Raw genomic sequence first — 20,854 nt, 5'->3', positions numbered from 1 at the left:
TTTATGGTGGAAGATTTACTAGGATCCTGTAGCTGAAAAAAATCCACTGTGTAGTGAGTTTAGTCTCAGTAACTGTAATAATCATAGCAAATATGGGTTCCAGGCACCTAGTAACTGGCTTGACAAAGATTGTGAAATAGCAGGAAAACAAGCCTGAACATTAGTTCTGAAGTACTAATTGAGACTGGGCTGTGAGAACCTAGGTCCCAGCCTTTACTACAAGAAGCTTTATTTTTCTCAAGCTGCTCTCTGATTGAATCCCAGGAAGAGCCCTTCACATTGTCCTGCTGACAGACAAATCTCTACCTGAAAAGATCCGAATTCCTCAGAGCTAGTTAAGGGTTTCTATGAAGATTGAACTCCAGTTCTTACCAATCTAGTTAATTTTATTTATTTCATAGGCATGTTCAAGTCTGATTGAACTTAAGAGTGTTCTTTAAAGCATTTTTAAAAAGTAACTCCTGTCCTCCTCCAAAAAATAGATCTGTTAGTTTATTGAACAGTCTATCCAAAATATTTCTTGCTTGTTAAACTGCAAGCTTCCTTTTTTTAGGGGCCAGTATTCGTATTTAGAGTACATCAGCTATTCTATGTAGAGTTTTGTTTTACTTTTTTTTAATCACTACATGGAAAAGTCTTAAGAATAAAGTGGCATTGGCTCTGTAGTCAGGAATCAATGCTGACCTAAGCTGTGTAACTCATTATATATAGACCCCTGACTCTTTGAGACTTATAAAGAGATTATATTCTCAAATTCCTATTTCGAGAATCAGAGTTGATGATTATAGTCTCTTGATAGATAAATTAAGAACTTGTATGGTAAAACAGGAATATGTTCTGACTTTGTGGTTTTTAAACTTATGCTTTAGACTTCCCTGGTGGCTCAGACGGTAAAGCGTCTGCCTACAATGTGGGAGACCCGGGTTCGATCCCTGGGTGGGGAAGATCCTCTGGAGAAGGAAATGGCAACCCACTCCAGTATCCTTGCCTGGAAAATCCCATGGGAAGAGCCTGGTAGGCTACAGTCCATGGGGTCGCAAAGAGTCGAACACGACTGAGCGACTTTACTTAATAATCCAAACCTTTCTTGGGTGAGCTAAATATAGATCCTATGACTACCGAGACTAGGCAAGTGTTATACATGCTAATTATTAAATTTTATGTAAGGGTCCAGAAATAAACCAAAGCATATACAGTCAACTGTTTGACAAGGGAGCCAAGAATACTCAATGGACAAAAGACTTCAGTATCTTTTCAATATTGAAGAAAAGATCTTCAATAAAAGATGGAGGGGAAATTAGATATTCACATGTAATAGAGTGAAACTTGACCCCCATCTTATATTACTCAGAAAAATTAACTGGAAATGGATTCAGTTCAGTTTAGTCGCTCAGTTGTGTCCAACTCTACAACCCCATGGACTGCAGCACACCAGGCCTCCCTGTCCATCACCAACTCCTGGAGTTTACTCAAACTCATGTCCATCCAGTTGGTGATGCCATCTAACCATCTCATACTCTGTCATCCCCTTCTCCCGCCTTCAATCTTTAACAGTATCAGGGTCTTTTCTGATGAGTCAGTTCTTCGAATCAGGTGGCCAAAGTATTGGAGTTCCAGCTTCAACATCAGTCCTTCCAATGAATATTCAGAACTGATTTCCTTTAGTTGGATCTCCTTGCAGTCCAGAGGACTTTCAAGAGTCTTCTCCAACACCACAGTTCAAAAACATCAGTTCTTTGATACTCAGCTTTCTTTATAGTCCAACTCACATCCATACATGACTACTAGAAAAACCATAGCCTTCGCTGGATGGACCTTTGTTGACAAAGTAATGTCTCTGCTTTTTAATATGCCATCTAGGTTGGTCCTTATTCCAAGGAGTAAACGTCTTTTAATTTCATGGCTGCAGTCACCATCTGCAGTGATTTTGGAGAACAAAAAAATAAAGTCTCTCACTGTTTCCACTCTTTCCCCATCTATTTGCCATGAAGTGATGGGATCAGATGCCATGATCTTAGTTTTCTGAATGTTGAGCTTTAAGTCAACTTTTCACTCTCCTCTTTAACTCTTTAGTTCTTCACTTTCTGCCATAAGGGTGGTGTCATCTGCATATCTGAGGTTATTGATATTTCTCCTGGCAATCTTGCTTCCAGCTTGTGCTTCATCCAGCCCAGCGTTTCTCATGATGTACTTTGCTTATAAGTTAAATAAGCAGGGTGACAATATACAGCCTTGATGTACTCCTTTCCCCGTTTTGAATCAGTCTGTTGTTCCACGTCCAATTCTAACTGTTGCTTCCTAACGTGTATACAGATTTATCAAGAGGCAGGTCAGGTGGTCCGGTATTCCCATCTCTTTAAGAATTTTCCACAGTTTGTGATGATCCACATAGTCAAAGGTTTTGGCATAGTCAATAAAGCAGAAATAGATGTTTTTCTGGAACTTTCTTGCTTTTTTGATAATCCAGTGGATTTTGGCAATATGGTTCCTGTACCTTTTTTAAATCCAGCTTGAACATCTGGAAGTTCACAGTTCACATACTGTTGAAGCCCGGCTTGGAGAATTTTGAGCGTTACTTTACTAGAGTGTTAGATGAGGGCAATTGTGTGGTAGTTTGAGCATTCTTTGGCATTGCCTTTCTGTGGGATTGAAATGAAAACTAACCTTTTCCAGTCCTGTGGCCACTGCTGAGTTTTCCAGATTTGCTGTCATATTAAGTGCAGCACTTTCACAGCCTCATCTTTTAGGATTTGAGATAGCTCAACTGGAATTCCATCACCTCCACTAGCTTTGTTTGTAGTGGTGATTCCTAAGGCCCACTTGACTTCACATTCCAGGATATCTGGCTCTAGGTGACTGATCACACCATCGTGATTATCTGGGTCGTGAAGATCTGTTTTGTATAGATCTGTGTATTCTTGCCACCTCTTCTTAATATTTTCTGGTTCTGTTAGGTCCATACCATTTCTGTCCTTTATTGAGCCCATCTTTGCATGAAATGTTCCCCTGATATTGCTAATTTTCTTGAAGAGATCTTGAAATGGATTAAAGACTTAAATGTAAAACTTGAAACCATGAAGCTCTTAGAAGAAAATATAGCAGAAAAACTCCTTGAAAATGAATTTTTTGGAAATCACACTTAAAGCACAAACAGCAACATCAAAAACAAACAGGTGGGATTATATCAAACTAAAAAGCTTCTGCACAGCAAAATGAACCATCAACAAAGTGAAAAGAACCTACAGAAGGGAAAAAACATTTGCAAATCATGTATCTGATATGGAGTTAATATCCAAAGCATATGAAGAACTCTTAACTCAATAGCAAAAAAACCAAATAATCCAGTTTTAAAATGGGCAAAGGACCTGAGTAGACATTTTCCAAAGATTTATCAGGCCACAGATACATGAAAAAATGCTCAACATTACTAGTCATTAGAGAGATGACACCTCTTATCTGTTAGAGTGGCTATCATCAGAAAGACAAAAAATAACAAATAGTGGTCTTGATGTTGAGAAAAGGGAACCTTTGTGCACTGTTGCTGGGATTGTAAATTGATACAGCTGCTATGGAAAACTGTGGAGGCTCCTCAAAAAAATAAAAATAGAACTACCATATGATCCAGCAATTCCACTTTTTAAAGTATGTCCAAAGAAAATGAAAGCACTAACTCAAAACACCTCGTGTTCATTGCAGCATTATTTACAGTAGCCAAGACATGAAACAACCTCAGTGTCCCTGGAAAGATGAATGGATAAAGTATGAAATGTATATACAATGTATAGAATAAAGAAATCCTTCCATTTGTGACAACATGGATGGACCTTGAAGGCATTATGCTAAGTGAAACAAGTCAGACAGAGGAAGACAAATACTATATGGTTCCACTTATATGTGGAACCTAAAAGCAAAAACAAAAATAAGAACACCAAACTCATAGTAAAAGAGATCAGATTAGTGGTTGCTAGAGGTGGGAGTTTGGAGGAGGGGAAATTGAAGGAAGGTGGCTAATTTGCTGTGTGATATGTGGGAAAGTTAAGAGTAAATCCTAAGAGTTCTCATCACGAGAGTTTTTTTGTTTTTGTTTTTTTTTTTACTGTATCTAAATGAGAGAATAATGTTAACTAAACCTTTTTTAATCATTTCACAATATATAAATCAAACCATCATTGTGGAATCCTAAAGCTTATTTAGTGGTCTATGTCAGTTATTTCTCAATAAAGTTAGAAAAAAATTTTTATTATCCTAAAGCTTATTTAGTGGTCTATGTCAGTTATTTCTCAATAAAGTTAGAAAAAAATTTTTATTATCACAACCTGAAAGTTTTACTGCTATCTAACCAGAGGTCAGCAACCATTCCTGTAAAGAGCCAGAGAGTAAACATTTTAGGCTCTGTGGGCCACACTATTTCTATTGTGACTACTCAACCTTGCTGTTGCAGAGCCAAAGCAGCCAGAGGCAATATGTAATCAAATGGGTGTGACTGTGTTCCGGTAAAACTTCATTTATAAAAACAGGTGACTGGCCATGAGTAATGTCTAGGTAGTTTAGACTGACTTTGACTCAGTCTAAAACAAAAGTTATTGCTTTTGGTAGCTGATGTCCCTCAACTTTTGTCTCATTTATTGTTAATAATCCCATATAGTAAGATATGTCACTCAGTTACTTGGATTTATATTCCTCAAATAGCTTATCTTAAAGATTATGTAAGTAGCATTGCTAAATCTGGTTCTTCTGTAGGTTCTTTTTGAGGATTGGGTAGGCTAAGATATATCTTCAGTTATACCTGTTTTTTCATATTAACAGTTGGTCCTACAATGTAACAGAATTATGGATTGTGATCATATATTATTACCTGTGCATTGACTATTCAGAATAGTTTTTAAAGGAAAATCTTCGACCTGAACAAGAGTATTCTTTTGGCTCATCTCTAAGCAGAAGTGCTATAGCCTCCATTTCAAATATGCAATCTTGTTGGTATCCTTAATTTTCTCAAGAGACTGTCACTTTACCCTCAGCTCAAATTAGAGTTAAAATATATGGTTTGCTTTTAATGGGCAATATGGATTACACTTGTCATTTCAAACCCACTGCCTCCCAGTATCTTTCAGAAACTTAGCTGAAATACTGAGTACAATTGCCTGGAGCATGTGCATGTTGTTTCTCTCAATGCTCAAAAGTGGGTAATCCAGATGAGCAAAAGCTGTCAGTTTATCTAAACTAAATGGTATTGGCTCTCTGTAGGATAGCCTTTACTAAGTAGCTCTGTGTTTTATGATTCCTGCCATATGCACTAAGGAGTAAACAGTAAGAAATAGCCCTCTGAAACTCACTTATGTTTCTCTTGAAAGGATGGTGTGAAGAACATTGTTAATTGTCCTCATATTTTCTTCTTTAAGAAATCTTTGGAGAAATTTCAATATGATCATGGTAATAATTCAGTTATAATTAGTAATAATTATGCTTCCCTTCTGGAGAAGGCAGTGGCAACCCACTCCAGTATTCTTGCCTGAAAATCCCATGGACGGAGGAGCCTGGTGGGCTACAGTCCATGGGGTCGCTAGGAGTCAGACACGACTGAGCGACTTCGCTTTCACTTTTCACTTTCATGCATTGGAGAAGGAAATGGCAACCCACTCCACTGTTCTTGCCTGGAGAATCCCAGGGACGGGGGAACCTGGTGGGCTGCCGTCTATGGGTTCGCACAGAGTCGGACATGACTGAAGTGACTTAGCAGCAGCAGCATGCTTCCCTTATAATTTGTTTTTCTTACATACACTGTGATATATCAAACTGATTGATTTTTCTATTTTACATTGACCATTAGAAAAGGTAAAGCTAAATTTTATTGCTATAGGTAGCAAGTTTCTAGAACTCTAAGGTGTGAATTTTCACAATAGCCATCAGGCCTAGCCTGATATTCTACCTATATTTTGACATTGTTTTTCCTTCCTTTCATATTACCTTATAGTTTTTTTCATCATCTTGTATTTAATATATACTCATAAGCAATTTAACTACGTAATCTTCTTTGAAACCAGGCCTAGTTTTAAGTAAGTTTAAAATCAATAAATACAAAGGACACGTCCATCAAGAAAGTTTACAGATATCCCAGAAATGGGAGAAGAGTTTTGTAAACCATGAATCTGTTATAAGACTTCTATCTCAAATATGTAAAGAACTCTAACAACTCAATGATAAGAAGACAAATAACACAGTCAAAAATTAAAGGAAAAAAAATGGACAAAGGATCTGAGTAGGCATTTCTTCAAATAAGATATGCAAATGGTAGAAAAGCTGAAAAGTGGAACAAACCCCAATGGTCCACCAACTAATGAATGGATAAACAAAATGTGGTATATCCTTACAATGGTATGAATATTATTCAGCCATAAAAAGGAGTGAAACATTGATAGATGCTGCACATGGATGAACCTTGAAAACTTAATGCTAAGTTAAAGAAGTCAGTCAGAAAAGATCATATATTACATGATTCCATGTACATGAAATGTCCAGAATGTGCAAGTCCATAGAGATGGAGTATATTGGCACTTTCCCAGGACTGGTGGTGGTGGTGGTTTACTTGCTAAGTTGTGTCCGATTCTTGCAACCCCCTGGCAGAAGTCCTGCTAGGCTCCTCTGTCCATGGGATTCTCCAGGCAAGAATACTGGAGTGGGTTGCCATTTCCTTCTCCAGGGAATCTTCCTGACCCAGGAATCGAACCCAGGTCTCCTGCATTGCAGGCAGATTACTGACTGAGCTACACGGAAAGCTCTTCTTCCTAGGACTGGGGAGGTTGAAAGGAAAGGGGAGTGATTTCTGATGGGTACTGGGTTTCATCGTGGACTGATGAAAATGTTCTAAAATTGATTGTAGTAATGGTTGCACAATGTGAATATACTGAAAACCCTTATATTGTACACTTTAAATATGTGTATTATGTCTCAGTAAATTGTTATAAAAAGTCCTAAAAATCAATAAATAAAATATTTTATAAGCAGTAGTGAAAGCAGTCATGCAGATCAGATGTTTAGTTATATTGAAGTTACAGAAGAAATATTTATGTGTCTTTATAATGCATTTTATTAACATTTATTTTCTTTTAACTCTTCTACTGAAATATGACTCCCAGTGTTAAGTGAAACAATAGTCATCTACCAGTAATTATATATATTGATATATGTTATTATATATTGCCTATGAATATAACCAGAGCATTAACAGTCTCAATTTAAAAAATGAAATTCTTAAGAGGTTACAATGGCCATATATACCTTTCAGAACTTTATATTTTTTAATCTCTATAAATGAGTAGATAGTAACAGCCTAGTTGACTAATGAGATGAAAAATATTCAGTATTGAATTCAAAGAGCAAGAGATCCTTTGGAAGACTAAAGAGAGTGAAAATAGCTGCCCTCTTCCCTCCTAGTGATCATTCTTTGCCGTCTGTTGCAGTTCCCGTTATTTTCACTGGAAGATGAACCTGTGCGTGATTTTGTTGATCCTGGTTTTCATGGTGCCTTTTTACATCGGCTATTTTATTGTGAGCAACATCCGACTACGTGAGTATTTTACCCTCATATCAGCACATGATTAACATGAGTGTTCTTAGGGATTGAGGCTGCAGAGAGCTTCGTTTCTGTTTTACTTTCAGTAGCTAATGTTATTTGGGGACACCTCATACACAGCATCTTTAAAAGCTTAGCGCAAAATAAATATTAAATGAATGATTAGGTTATTTGTCCTGCCACTTTATTTCTCTTTCTACTATAATGTCTTCCCTTTCATTTTTCCAATTCAGGGTACTATTTCTACTTTTTGATTTGTACTGGGGGCTTGTTATTAGTACTTTATGAAAATGACCTTTTCCCCCCCTTCAACTGTCGTTTTAAAAGACTTCTTCATTCTTAAAAAAAAAGTCTCCCCTAACTCAACTAGATTTCTCTTATAATGGTAAGAGGTTTAGAAAACAATTTCTAAAATTTATGTTGTTCCACCATTCATTTACCAAGTCAGCAAGGCAGCCAAATATTAATTAGGATGATCCCATAAACTTATGTACAGGAAACTCTTTTACATATACTTATTTCACCTTGTCTCCTCTTTCTTAGTACATAAACAGCGACTGCTTTTTTCCTGTCTCTTATGGTTGACCTTTATGTATTTCTTCTGGAAACTAGGAGATCCATTTCCCATTCTCAGCCCCAAACATGGTGAGTGTATGTGGTGGGGAGGGGAAAAGGGTTATCATTTTCTACTTTGCAAAAAATCAATTTTTATAGATTACTCTTTATGGGAAACACAGCAAGTTATTTCTCTAAAAAAATGTCTGGTTTTGAACTGAATTTTTCTTTCATTCTAGGAGGTATCAGATGCTGGTTTGGGAACAGACATATCATTTTAGAGCAGGAGTTTTGACTTTAGGTTAGTGAGTGAACTTTAAGGGAATAATGGATTGAGAAAGGTATCTTTTAACTTTAGCCTCCTGGTTTTTATGCAGAATGATGGGAATGTATATGTATATTTGGAAGTGAGGTATCCATAAGCTCTTATGAGATTCCCAAAGTGGTCAGTGCTCAAGTGATAACAAAGATCGTCTCTAGGGAGTGTTTGTATTCTGGAAAAGAGCAATGACATAAAACTCTATTAGTCGATGAAAAGCTTTTAAAAGGAGTTAGTGTCTCTCCACACAAAAAAGTTCATTTTAAATACAACAAGCGGTCTTGGACAGAGCCTGCTTTCTATGCTAATCAATGGGCAAAATCCCTCAACAAGCTAGTTCTTCTAGAACTACTTCAGAAATAAATACTCCTCCAGAATATATATACATATATATGTATGTTACATTAGAGCACCTATCTGTAATGGATATACTGGGACTTTCATATACTGAAGCTTTTTTTTTTTTTTTTAATTTAAATGCACATCTTTTCATTTTACTGTCCTGCTGTACCTGTCAAGGTTCTTATAGCAGAAAATAGGTTCTACTCTAACTAGTTTAAAGCAGGAAGTGGTTTATTACAGGGTATTGGGAGTTTTTAGAAATTTTGGTAAAGCAGGGTGTCAAACTTGAGTGCTACATAGTAAAGAGAAACACCCAACCACATAGTACTAAATTTGGAGGAAAAAGAAAACCATAGAAGTTGTCACCTGCCACTTAGGACCTATGACTGGGGACCAGACATTAGAAATGGCTCCAGCTGCTCCAGTTCCCAAGTATTGTCATCACTCCCACATTATTCACGTCTGTGTTTGAGGTCTCAAATGAGCAAGTGGATATGAGGCAACCCAGGTGACATTCAGAATCTTAGCTTCAGATCTAAATGTAAGACCAGAAACTATAAAACTCCTAGAGGAGAACATGGGCAAAACACTCTCTGACATAAATCACAGCAAGATCCTCTATGACCCACCTCCCAGAATATTGGAAATAAAAGCAAAAATAAACAAATGGGACCTAATTAAACTTAAAAGCTTTTGCACAACAAAGGAAACTATAAGCAAGGTGAAAAGACAGCCTTCAGAATGGGAGAAAAGAATAGCAAATGAAGCAACAAACAAAGGATTAATCTCAAAAATATACAAGCAACTCCTGAAGCTCAATTCCAGAAAAATAAATGACCCAATCAAAAAATGGGCCAAAGGACTCAACAGACATTTCTCCAAAGAAGACATAGAGATGGCTAACAAACACATGAAAAGATGCTCAACATCACTCATTATCAGAGAAATGCAAATCAAAACCACAATGAGATACCATTACACGCCAATCAGAATGGCTGCTATCCAAAAGTCTACAAGCAATAAATGCTGGAGAGGGTGTGGAGAGGAAACCAGAACTGAAAGAGACACGTGTACCGCAATGTTCATTGCAGCACTGTTTATAATAGCCAGGACATAACAGCAACCTAGATGCCCATCAGCAGACGAATGGATAAGGAAGCTGTGGTACATATACACAATGGAATATTACTCAGCCATTAAAAAGAATTCATTTGAATCAGTTTCTAATGAGATGGATGAAACTGGAGCCCATTATACAGAGTGAAGTAAGCCAGAAAGATAAACACCAATACAGTATACTAACGCATATATATGGAATTTAGAAAGATGGTACTGATAACCCTATATGCAATACAGAAAAAGAGACAGATGTATAGAACAGACTTTTGGACTCTGTGGGAGAAGGCGAGGGTGGGATGATCTGAGAGAATAGCATTGAAACATGTATATTATCAAGTGTGAAACAGATTGCCAGTCCAGGTTGGATGCATGAGACAAGTGCTTGGGGCTGGTGCACTGGGATGACCCAGAGGGATGGGATGGGGAGGGCGGTGGGAGGGGGGTACAGGATGGGGAACACATGTAAATCCATGACTGATTCATGTCAATATATGGCAAAAACCACTACAATATTGTAAAGTAATTAGCCTCCAACTAATAAAAATAATTGGGAAGAAAAGAAAAAAATAAAAGCATGTGCAATGTTATAAATAACTGTGTACTTTTTAAACAAAAATTATTATTTTGAAATTTCATGTAATATCAAATAAGTCCCCAAAAGTTAAGAAACACCAGCATACTAAAATCCTTCATATTCTTATCGTGTTATAAAATACTTTCCACGTCCTGACAACTGTTATCTTTCTCTATCTGTCCTCCAGTCCTGCCAAATTAAAGTTTCTAGAATATTCTGTCAGCCTGGATAGTCCTTCACCTCTGTTCTGCCTGGAAAATATCTATTTATTCATTCAGTATTCAACTCTTGTCAATTCCTCTAAGAAGACTTTCCTGGCGGTCATTAGGAGATGTCAGTTTCTCCTGCTTCAGTACACTTATATCACCCTTAAAACTTGTGATTACTTGTTTCCTTATCCAACTTCCTCATTAACCTGTGAGCTCCCTGAGGTCAGAGACTAAGTCTTATTTATCATTTTATCCTTAGTGCCTGTCATGGAACCTAGCACATAATAAGTGTTTAATACATATTTATTGAACTAGTGAATGAAAAAAAATTGGTTCTCCAAGGTGGTAGATGAGTTCAAGAATGTAACACTCTGGGTAGGAATTTAAGATTTGCTAATGTGATCAGCATGCCCATGTCATTGTATGGAAAAATTTGGAGTAGAGAGGCCCTGATGATATGCTTCTCATATAAACTGTTTCAAATGAATGCCCAGAGAGAGATTTGTCTGTGATACTAGAAATGAGGGACAGTAGTGGTAAGAGGACCCCAGAGCTGCTAACAGTGATGTTGCAAGCTCACATGTAGTTCAAAGGTGTGACTGATGCCTTTTTCCAGCCTTCTGGAGAGCAGTCAAGTCACGTGACCAGTGCAGCCAGACAGTGCCTGAGAGGGATAAAGACTATCACATCTATTGTAACTTCATCCATCCCTTTTTAAAATTCTGTAGGGATATCCCGAAGAATACACCCAGAGGAAGAGCTAACAAATAGTTTCAGTGTTAGTCTTTCCTTTGTGCTCCAGTAAATAAGCATTTTGGTTTTATTTCTGAATGTTCAAGTATCTAATTAATTTGACCCTGTAAGAGAAATAAGGAGGAAGAAAAGTTTAGGCAATAGGTAAGAAGCAGCCAGGCTTACACTGCCTTTTAGAGCTTTCACCAGACTGTCCCAGCAACCAATGTTGTTTGTTGCTATGGACACCATGGAAAAAACTATAAGATTCAATCTTTACTTATATGAAAAAAGTGTCTGAAAAAAATTAAATTAAATTAAATTTTAAAGAAAGAAAAAATGTCTGTAAAAGTATTCCTTGTGCAGTGCCTGCCCCTAGGAAGGTTGGAAGATATTCCATAGTAGGAAAGAGTAAGAGAAACTAAGAAGTCATATGCAGCTAGAAGGAATCTGTGTGAGCAAATAGCATCAGTGAGATAGTCTTCTGCAAATCACTTAATCCATCTGACTTTCCATTTATGAGCTAGAAAACAAGAGTTATAATGGTTAACCTTTACTTCATAGAAATACTGAGATTAAATAGATAGTATTAAAAGTACTTTAAGCCAGAAAAAGATACTTAATAAAGGGACAGTACCTTAAAGAGAAAAAAAGAGAGGGGACATTTTTCCAGTTTTTTATATAACCTGTATTAATCCCTTGGGGTTTTCTTTTTTTTTTAATGTAACTTGGCGATAATTATGTATCCACAGTCAACAAACATTTGTTGAACACCTTTCATGTGCCAGGCAGTAATAAGATATGAATCCTTCCTGTAAAAAGGATACAAATTCAAGAGATATGTGAAGAGTACCTTCAACAGAATTTGGATTTATTCATTCATTTAAAATTCTACAAATATTTGTTGAGCACCTAGTTTATATTAACTGCCAGAGATACAACCATGAACAAAAGCTATCATAGAAAATAATGCAGATAAGGATATAAAATTTATTGCAAGCCCTTAGCATCATTCTTTCTTTCAAAGTGATATTCAAGCTGAGATTTAAAGGACAAAATGAAAGGTATATTCAACAGGAAGTCACAAGAGACATCATGTAAAGCCCTGAGGTGTATTCAAGACCAAGTAAGAGACCGAATAGAAACTAATGGTATAGATTTTTTTTAATTGGGTGATCAGATAGTTGATAATGTCATTTGCTAAGAAAAGTAATACAGAAGAAGGAAGATGATTTTAGTTTAGGATATGTAGAATTCGTGTTGCCTGTGTGCATCTAAGTGATATTTAGTAGGTAATTAGATACACAAATCAGGAACTTAAAAGTATAGATTTATCTGTCCTCTTGGAGATAATTCCAGGAATCTAAAAAATTAGATATCATCAGCTAAATGCTGTTAGGTGAAACTGGGGAAACAGACAAGATCACCCAAGGAAAATGTATAGACTGAGATGAAAGAGGGAGTTCTGGTCCATGGAGAGCAAAAACAGACCAAGAAAAAGCAAGTAGAGAAGGAAAACAGAAATGGTCGTATAAAAGCCAAGAAAGGAAAATAATGTAAAATAGGAATAATTCAATGTCATAAATGATTAAATAAAACAAGGATTGGAAAATGTTGAATTTTGCAATCAGAAGAAAATTCCTGACCATATTATGATAATGACTAAGAGTCCAGGCTCTGGAGCTAGGCTGTTTGGGTTTAAATCCTGACTCTGCCACTTTTTAGCTAAGTGGCACTTAGCTTGACTAAGTTACTTAACTTCTCTGTGCCTCCATTTCATCATCTGTAAAATGAGATCTTCAGTAATATCCACCTCAGAGTTGTTATGAGAATTAAATGAATTAATTTCACTTTTCACTTTCGTGCATTGGAGACGGAAATGGCAGCCCACTCCAGTGTTCTTGCCTGGAGAATCCCAGGGACGGCAGAGCCTGGTGGGCTGTCGTCTATGGGGTCGCACAGAGTCGGACACGACTGAAGCGACTTAGCAGCAGTAGCAGCAGAATACTTAAAACAGTACGTAGTATATAACAGGTGCTTGGTGAATATTACCTATTATATTGCCATTGTGATTTTTAGTGAAAGCACTTTCATTCAGTGTAGAACAGTGGGATGAAAGCTGAATTGCAGCCAGTTGAAGAATAAATGGACATGAAAGAAGCGCCTCCATTTAAGGGGTCAATAGAGTGGGTTGGTAACTAGATGTACACTCAAGGCCAAGGACAGACTTTTTCTTAGGAAAGAAACTTGAAACTGAAAGGAAAAAATCGGCAAAGAAGGAAAGATTGAAGAGAGAGAGAGAGAGAGAGGACAGACAGTAGAACAAATTTTAGAGGGGAAAGGGGCATAAGATCAAAAGCACAGGAAGAGAAGCCTTAGCTGTGGACACCATCTTGTTCTGAAGGGGGCAAGTTAGAAGGATGATAGCAGATGTAAATGTTTGAAGGTAGTTGATGTCTAATAACTTTTTTCTTACATGATAAGCACATTAGCTTAAAAGAACAAAGATTGGGAAAAAGGGGGTTAAAGTATATCTGCTAAGGGGTAGAGGGAGAGATGACTGACCAAGGGCAAGAAAAGGATTCCTTAGTAGTGAATGATTTCTGTTAAGACTGGAGACCATACTCATAATGGCATCAATGTCAGCATGCATTCTAGTAGCTTTGGGCAGCTCAGGCATGGGCACTGGGAAAGCAGAGTGTCAGGTTGATCTAAGGTTAGGAGTTTGCAGGATCAATGCTTTAGGAGGAGAGTAGGGGCTGAGGGTCCTGACAAGAGAAGTTAAACAAGCTTGAAGTCCAGGTTCAGCAAAGAAGGAATTAGAAGGTCAGGGGATGCAAAAGACTAGAGACCAGAGGTCACAATGAGCTCTAAAATGGAGTAGTGGAAACACAGGCACAAGAGGACTTAAATATTGGAAGTGCAGCTTCAGAGCCCATAGAATTCCTGAATGATCCCTCTGGTGTTAGGCCACAGGAGTGGATGGCTGAAGTCGACTCTATCCTAGAAATAGGAAGTGAGACCAAATTTGAACTAGTTTTTTCCTGTGACACCAGACTTCCTGAGTTACTCTTAGCGTTGCTTTTTTTTACTTATTCCAAATACATAAAAAGTAGGATTTAACTACCACACTGATTTTCAGCATTCTCAAAGAATAGGAAACAATTGATAATTGGAATAAAATTGAGTATCTAAAACTCACATACTTACTCATTCTATAAATTCAACCCATTTATTAGATGCATTATGTGCTTATTGGTGGAAAAAATGAATAAGACATAATAGCTAAAGAACTGATGACATTAGGGGAAAATATGTAGACTGAAGGTAACTATAGTGGAAAGTATTATCTCCTATTTATACTTTTCCAGCAGATTTGCTTTCCTAAAAGTACTACTTTGTTAGAGTTCACGTTACCTTGAGTAAATAGTCAGCAAATGTTATTGTTATTTTACCATTGCCCAAGAATAGAAATGATTCTGGAAGCATTTGGTATAAGAAGAAAATCAATAGACTTTTATATTTATTAGAGAAAAATCCACATATTAATAATTTAGCTCATGTAAGTTAGCTAAAAGTAATGGTTGCTGTTTTCAGTGATGTTTCCTTTTGCTGTGAGGTGAAAGCCGGTTTATCTGTATCACCTGGCATTAATGTGCTTTCATATTTTTAGGGATCTTATCCATAGAACAACTCATCAGCCGGGTAGGTGTGATTGGGGTGACTCTCATGGCTCTTCTTTCTGGATTTGGTGCTGTCAACTGTCCGTACACTTACATGTCCTACTTCCTCAGGTAATGAGAATTTTGTCTTTTTCTTTTCTTCCCATTACTTCTTGAATACATATGTCACATCATGCCCCCATCGTTAATACTTAAATATTAGGTCTATGATACTGCCTTTTTATTCTTCTCTGTCCTTTTGGATATTGGCCTAGGAATCTTTCTAAATGAGTTTTATTACTTATATATTGCTTGCCCTTGTTATTTATCCTACATTTATTTTTAAAATGGCAGTTTCAATCTGACCTTCTTCAGCCCCTTTCACTCCCACTTTTTAAAGCACATTTCTAATGGACAACAATGTGAGCCAGTCCTGACTTCAGCAAATTGGTTCCTCCCAAAAGTAAAACAGTAGACGACAATGCCTAGTCAAAAGTGTAGATACACATATATCCTAAATGTCACTGGATCAAGTCTAAGGAAATCTATAAGATAGATAGCTAATTACTTTCTGCTCCCCTGAGGCCCCAGGAGTACTGGCTATTAAAAAGTGACAATAAAGGTATTTTTTTTTGCTTATTATACTTATTTTAATATTCCCCAGGAAAAGTACAGTTCCTTAAATTACTCGGTAATGACTGAGGTTCCTGTGTTTCTCCAGCTGCCCTGTATTATGCCCAAAGATGGAACCCCAGACTCTGCTAACAGCTTATGCTTATTACAGGAATGTGACTGACACAGATATTCTAGCCCTGGAACGGAGACTGCTCCAAACTATGGATATGATCATAAGCAAAAAGAAAAGGTAAGCTGTCAGCATGGTAAAAACTTGTGCTGTTCAGATTTCTCAACAAGGAAATTTGACATGACTGGTGCTAACAGGGAATTTCATCTCATTTATTTTTAGGTTAGGGAACCACCAGAGACTTTAGTGTCTAATCTTGTGTGAAGGAAAATTTTCAAATCAACCTTACTTCCTAACTTCAAATATAAATTCTCTTAGATAAATTTTAGAATATCTTTTAATATTTGAAGGTATTCTCCATTGAGTGTTTTAACAGTCTATTGTCCTGCCTTTTTATAAACTTTTTCATACTTTGTTTCAACTTCCTTTTCTCCAACTACTTTATAAAATCCTTCAGTCTCCCAACTATTGTTGTTTTTATTATTTTAAAAGTACTTTTAAAATGTATGTTTTCAAAGTGGCATTTCTAGAAACTTGTGTCTCAGTGGGTAAAAGCACAGATGCTAGATTCAGACTACCTGGATCTGAATCTTTGGCCTACAACTCGGTGTGACTTTAAGGTAGTTGCTTTATTTCCTTATGTCCTGATTTACTTATCTGTAAAATGGTAATAATAATAATGAGTTGACTGACATGCAGACTTCTTAGAATAGTGAACTATAAATAGCTAAGGGAAACTATTTATTAATAATCTTGGCAGGACAGTCATTTGGTTTTAATATTTTGCCTTTATTCATTCATATGAATGAATCATTCACTTAATTGTAGAAAGCCTAGTTTATGTTGAACACTGTAGTAAATGCTGAATAGTACATGGAGATAGAATGATGAGCAAGGTAATCAATTCCTACCTTCGTGAAACTTATTAGTCTACTGTTTTTATTAGAGTTAGTATTACTCATATAGAAATGTCATAGAAGTTCTAAGTTGAGTGTTTTTCCATTTCATGTGTCTTCTTTCCACACTTTCCTATAGTAAGATACATAATCAAGTCAGAAGACTTAATGTAAGAGAGAACAATAGATGTTGGAATGATAAAGAGGTCCAGATTCACCAACTAATTCTTATCTCCATTTCTATACATCTTCACTAGGGTACTGGAAGTAGATACACATGTGTATACATTTATTTACTTATATATGTTTTGTTAATATTCAAACTCGACAGTTTATTTTACATGAATGAATATGATTGTCGACTTTTAGAATACAACAATAAGAGCAGTGTTGCTGCTGCTCTGCTCAGTCGCTTCAGTCGTGTCCGACTCTGTGCGACCCCATAGATGGCAGCCCACCAGGCTCCCCCGTCCTTGAGGTTCTCCAGGCAAGAACACTGGAGTGGGCTGCCATTTACTTCTCCAATGCATGAAAGTGAAAAGTGAAAGTGAAGTCGCTCAGTCGTGTCCAACTCTTAGCGACCCCATGGACTATAGCATCCGTCCATGGGATTTTCTAGGCAAGAGTACTGGAGTGGGTTGCCATGTTATTCAGTATTAAAACATACTGTTTTATATAGAAACATACTGTTTGGATTCCCGGGATTATTCTCCCTTTTACTATATTTACTTTATTCATATAGAGAGATGAATATAAAGTCATGACCCACATCAAATGCAGATGTGCACTTATAAGCCATTTCATCAATAATCTTTCTTAGCATTTGGCTCTGATCTATACATGAACCCCTATAGACCTTGTTAAGTCAGGATCTGGGATGGCTTGTGGTCCTGCAGCATGTCTTCATAATTTGAGTGGCTCTCAGAAGAATCAGCCTCCCAATTTGACCTAATTATTACAGTTCTTTACCTGGTGGAGCTAACAGTTCAAGTACAGCTAGATAAACTGCTTGCTAGAACAAAAAAAATAACAGTCCTCAGAAAAATAAAACAGATTCCAAAGTCACTGAAACATAATATCTACAAAGTCAAGTCTTCAGTCAAAGCTTGCTGGGCATACAAAGAAACAGAACTGTTCAACCCATATTCAAGATAAAAAGGAACTAATAGACACTTAACTCCAGGTGGGCGCAGATAACAGCTTTAACAAACAGACTTGAAAACAGCTATTATAAATACATTTTAAAAAATGAAAGAATATACAATATTAATTAGTGAACAGAAAAGGAGTCTCAAAAGAGAAATAGAAACTATATTTTTAAAAAGAAGCAAAAGGAAATTCAAAAGCTGAAAACAACAGTAACTAAAATGAAAATTTTGCTAGGTAGGCTTAGCAGAGTTAAGATAGCAGAAGAATTAATTAGTGAACTTGAAAGTAGGTCAATAGAAATTGTTCAGTCTGAAGAATAGAGAAATAAAAGATGAAAGAAAAATGAATGAAAATCTCAGGATGAAGCACTATCAAGCAGTCCAACAGGTACCTGTAGTTGGAGTCCTCTAGGACTAAGAAGCAAAAAAAAGTACTTAAATAAATAATGGCCAAAGGCCTCCCAAATTTGGTGGAAAACATTAATTTACAGATCTAAGAGGCTTAAGTCAAACACAAGTTTGACTAGTTTTATATAGTCAGATTGCTAAAAGGCAAATAAAAAATCTTGAAAGCATCAAGAGAAAAATGATGAATAGATATAGTTGTTTGTTGTTCAGTCACTGAGTCGTGACCGACTCTTTGCAACCCCATAAACTGCAGCATGCCAGGCTTTCTTGTCCTTCGCTATCTCCTGGAGTTTGCTCAAACTCATGTCCATTGAGTCAGTGATGCCATCCAACCATCTCATCCTCTGTCACCCCCTTCTCCTGCCTTCAATCTTTCTCTGCATCAGGATCTTTTCTAATGAGTCTGTTCTTCGCATCAGGTGGCCAAATTATTGGTGTTTCAGCTTCAGCATCAGTCCTTCCAATGAATATTCAGTACTGATTTCTTTTAGTATTGACTAGTTTGATCTTGCAGTTCAAGGGACCCTCAAGAGTCTTCTCCAGCACAGTTCAAAAGTATCAATTCTGATCCTCAACCTTCTTTCTGGTCCAATTCTCACATCTGTACATGACTGCTGGAAAAGCCATAACTTTGAATAACTTTGTCAGCAAAGTGATGTCTTTGCTTTTTAATATGCTGTCTAGGTTTGTCATAGCTTTCCTTCCAAAAAGCAAGCATCTTTTAGTTTCATGGCTGCAGTCACTGTCTGCAGTGATTTTGGAGCCCAGGAAAATAAAATCTGTCACTGTTTCCACTTTTCCCCCATCTGTTTGCCATGAAGTAATAAATCTAGGGGAACCATGAAGAAAGTAATACAACTTGGAAAGTATATTCCATTCACTCAGTATCCAGGTAAAGGTCATTTTAACAGGAAACAGTTAAGTCAATGTGGCCAATACACTTAACATTCTTTTTTTTTTTAATGCTTTTTAAAATTTTTTGTTTATTTTTAAGTTTTTATTTATTTATTTATTTTTGGTTGCACTGGGTCTTTGGTTGCTGTGCGTAGGCTTACTCTAGTTGCAGCAAGCAGGAGCCACTCTTTGTTGTGGTGCAAAGGCTTCTCATTGCAGTGACTTCTCTTGTGGAGCATGGGCTGGCTCTAGGGCACACGAGCTTTAGTAGTTGTGGCAAATGGATTTAGTTGCCCCGAGGCATATGAACTCTCCCCAGACCAGTGATCAAACCCATGTCCCCTGCATTGTCAAGCAGATTTTTAACCGCTGGACCACCAGAGCAGTCTTCTTTATTGTATTATTTTAGCCAATGGCTTAATTTAGCCTACAGAAATACCATGTGGTATTTGGTACCATTTGTGTTGGTCCTAACCATGAACACCGGTGCTGCTTCTTTATCCTCACCGCTTCTATCTCTTGTCACCCTTTTGAGGTTAACGTTGAATTAAATTCTTCTTTAGTTCTACAAATCTACTTTTATTAAACTCATCTTGTGGTTTTTTTTTTTTAAGCCTGTAGGCCTTGGCCTATTGTATCCTTCAAGTAACCATTAATGAACAAATGGTCTATTTTTCCTCACCAGGACCCTGTTCTTAATATCTGTGTGATAGACTGGAACATGCCAGCAGCCACCACTGACGTGGTATGTCCTTCTATAAACTGATAGGAAGGACAAATGTCCCACTGATTTATTCAGTAGTAGGAAGAGATTAACATTAGAGAGAGAATGGTGCTTTAGAAGAGGCCAGGTTTGTGTGATTTTCTGATTTTTTTTTTTCTTTTGTTAGCTTCTGAAAAGGAAGGAAAGAAACATTTATTGAGTTCCTACCCTGTACCTGATCCTTTATCTAGGCATGTTAGCTGTTATTTTATTTTGTTCTTAAATGATAATGGTAATAAGTAAATATATTGTTTCATTGATCTTCATAATCATCTAGAGATGAGGACATGAAAACTCTAAAGCCTTACAATTTCCAATGGCAGATCGAATCTTCAGATTTATTGCCAACTCCAATTCTGTGCTCCTTCACCTATTCCACATTCCTTCTGGGAGTGTATAGTTTTCCCTCAGTTGTAAGCAGTAGAAAAGTGGGACTCCAGAATTTATTCCTTTCCTGAACAGCTCAGCAAATGAAAGGAGCAGCTATGAGATGACAAGAATGGACTTTGAGGGTCCATGCTCCCTTGCTGAGGTTTTACATTTTCTTTTTTTAACAATAGGTCCTTGTTGGTTATCTATTTTAATTATAGCTGTGTGTCTATGTCCATCCCAAACTCCCTAACTATCCCTTTCCCCCATCCTTACCGCCAGCATTCCCCACCCCTGGCAACCATAAGTTCATTCTCTAAGTCTTTACATTTTCTTTTATTTCAGGATGGCAATGACACGGAGGACTATGTTCCAGAAGGGGGAGGTGCATAACAAACCATCAGGATTCTGGGGGATGATAAAGAGCGTTACCACTTCAGCACCAGGAAGTGAAAGTATCCTTTATCCATTGGCTTGTTTCTTTTTCTCAACTGTGAACCAAAGGCAGAAGAAAAATTAGTGTTGGGACAGAGACATTCTCTTCTAAGA

General features: G+C 37.0%; 1 protein-coding gene across 4 annotated transcripts in view; it reads left to right on the top strand.

Moving 5' to 3' along the window:
• The window catches only part of GPR89A (G protein-coupled receptor 89A), a 47,474-nt gene that overhangs the window by 10,688 nt on the left and 15,932 nt on the right, over nucleotides 1–20,854 (top strand). For all 4 annotated transcript variants that reach the window (XM_061120992.1, XM_061120993.1, XM_061120996.1 and 1 more), the window contains 5 exons: nucleotides 7,458–7,564; nucleotides 8,114–8,215; nucleotides 15,094–15,214; nucleotides 15,867–15,947; nucleotides 20,651–20,760. In XM_061120992.1, the coding sequence (XP_060976975.1) occupies nucleotides 7,458–7,564; nucleotides 8,114–8,215; nucleotides 15,094–15,214; nucleotides 15,867–15,947; nucleotides 20,651–20,760 (521 nt within the window). The remainder of the gene's footprint in view (nucleotides 1–7,457; nucleotides 7,565–8,113; nucleotides 8,216–15,093; nucleotides 15,215–15,866; nucleotides 15,948–20,650; nucleotides 20,761–20,854) is intronic.

This window comes from Dama dama, chromosome 20 (assembly GCF_033118175.1).
Source record: "Dama dama isolate Ldn47 chromosome 20, ASM3311817v1, whole genome shotgun sequence".
Classification (NCBI taxonomy): Eukaryota; Metazoa; Chordata; class Mammalia; order Artiodactyla; family Cervidae; genus Dama; species Dama dama.
This window is presented reverse-complemented; position numbering and strand designations above follow the sequence as displayed.